We start from the raw sequence: 1,450 nt of genomic DNA, 5'->3' as shown, positions 1-1,450 counted from the left end.
TGCAGAGCTACGACCACCCCTCCCCTTACAACGTTCTATGAAGGGTGATACCCCAATGAGGTATTCGGTCTACGATACAGGAAGTGACCTGAGCCTAGCTCGCGGGACCCTTCGCGAAGATGAAACCCGCTCTGCCTTCCTCCTCGCTGTGAGCTAGGACGCAGACGATTGTGCGAGCTCGTCTGGAGTATTGCGCTGACACGACGATCACCAAAGGTACATGTCACTGACAAAGAAGTGCTTTCTAATCGCAAGATGCCGTACACAGAGATGCTTATCCCTCCTCGCGTAGGCCCGGTGCTCGGCCTCAGTAAGGGCGTACTATCATTCATGTACAAAAAGGTGACCTGGCTCCGAGTGAAAGTCTCAACCCCTGTAAACAAAACCTCAAACGACACATTCGCCGGGCTACTCTGTCGAGCAGAAACACACTCCATCGAGCTGGTCGTGACATGCAAGGCTGGCATCTGACCTCGGTTCCCGAAAAGGCAGTAGGTGCCCGACCTGGATGCTCTCATGTTGCTCCCAATCACCGTGATCACCTGGCCGCCTGCGCTTGACCCAGCGCTTGGCTCTAGCCTTGTAATCGTCGGCTCTGGGATATAACGTATCGACAGTCGGCTCGACGAGAGCTGTCCACCATCGTAGCTGACCTGGAGTGACAAGTCTTCGCTCTTCCCGGACATCTGGGGACTCTTGCATAGTGCCATGGACGACGTGATCACCGTCCCTTCCTGTGTATCCCAGGATGCGCCGCTCTGCAAGGATGCCCCAGCAGCTTCCGAGTACTTGCATCCTACCCTCCTGGCCTCATCGAAAGTCTGTCCGACCACCGTCACTACCGTCTGACGACCTTGTACCAAGCTGGAAGGCGAAACGCTGTCTATTCGCAGCGGTGAGTACAGAAAGTATGCCTCCTTCATTTCGCACGCCTCCTGACTAGCTCCTTCCAGCATCAAACCTACCGTGAGGCCTTTCACACGCCCGCCATCTGCCTCTCCGACATCTCCCGGAGGCATCACAGAGCCCCACCCGCCCTCTGGTGCTCCGCAAATCACAAGCGCGTCTGAAACCTCCAGTAGCCTTGACCCCCAGCTGCTCCCGATGCGGCACCGGCTCTTGCCTAGGCCCTTCAACCCGACTCCTGTCAACGTGACACTCGTGATCCCTCCCATCAGTCCGAGCGAAGGCTCCACCCCCGTGATGAGGCATCGCTCTCTATACTCGAACCTCCCCGCTACCTCTACCCAGTCCCTTCCGTTGAAGCTTGCTTCTATCGTTGCGTTCCCGCGACCATGAGGAGCTAGCCGGCACGTCATCAAGCTCTCAGTCATGAAAGCTGCCGATAAAGCTTGCCCCCCGCTCACTCGGCACCACGCGGGGTCTTCTAGTCCCCACGCCCGCCCGCTGCCTGTCACTGAACGAATACACCTTTACCCCTGCCTGGCAG

The 1,450-nt window shown here is 57.5% G+C and overlaps 1 protein-coding gene across 1 annotated transcript in view; it reads right to left on the bottom strand.

Annotated features, from left to right (window-relative positions):
- Window positions 1–1,334, bottom strand: part of GUITHDRAFT_122956 (hypothetical protein) — a gene marked incomplete at both ends in the record, with an annotated part of 3,681 nt that extends 2,347 nt beyond the window's left edge. The window contains one exon of the mRNA XM_005817753.1: window positions 89–1,334. Within this exon, the coding sequence (XP_005817810.1) occupies window positions 89–1,334 (1,246 nt within the window). The remainder of the gene's footprint in view (window positions 1–88) is intronic.
- Window positions 1,335–1,450: the final 116 nt, after the last annotated feature.

The sequence above is a fragment of the Guillardia theta genome, assembly GCF_000315625.1.
Source record: "Guillardia theta CCMP2712 unplaced genomic scaffold GUITHscaffold_595, whole genome shotgun sequence".
Taxonomy (NCBI): domain Eukaryota; class Cryptophyceae; order Pyrenomonadales; family Geminigeraceae; genus Guillardia; species Guillardia theta.
The sequence above is the reverse complement of the archived record's forward strand: the minus strand, read 5'-3'. Positions and strand labels throughout refer to the sequence as shown.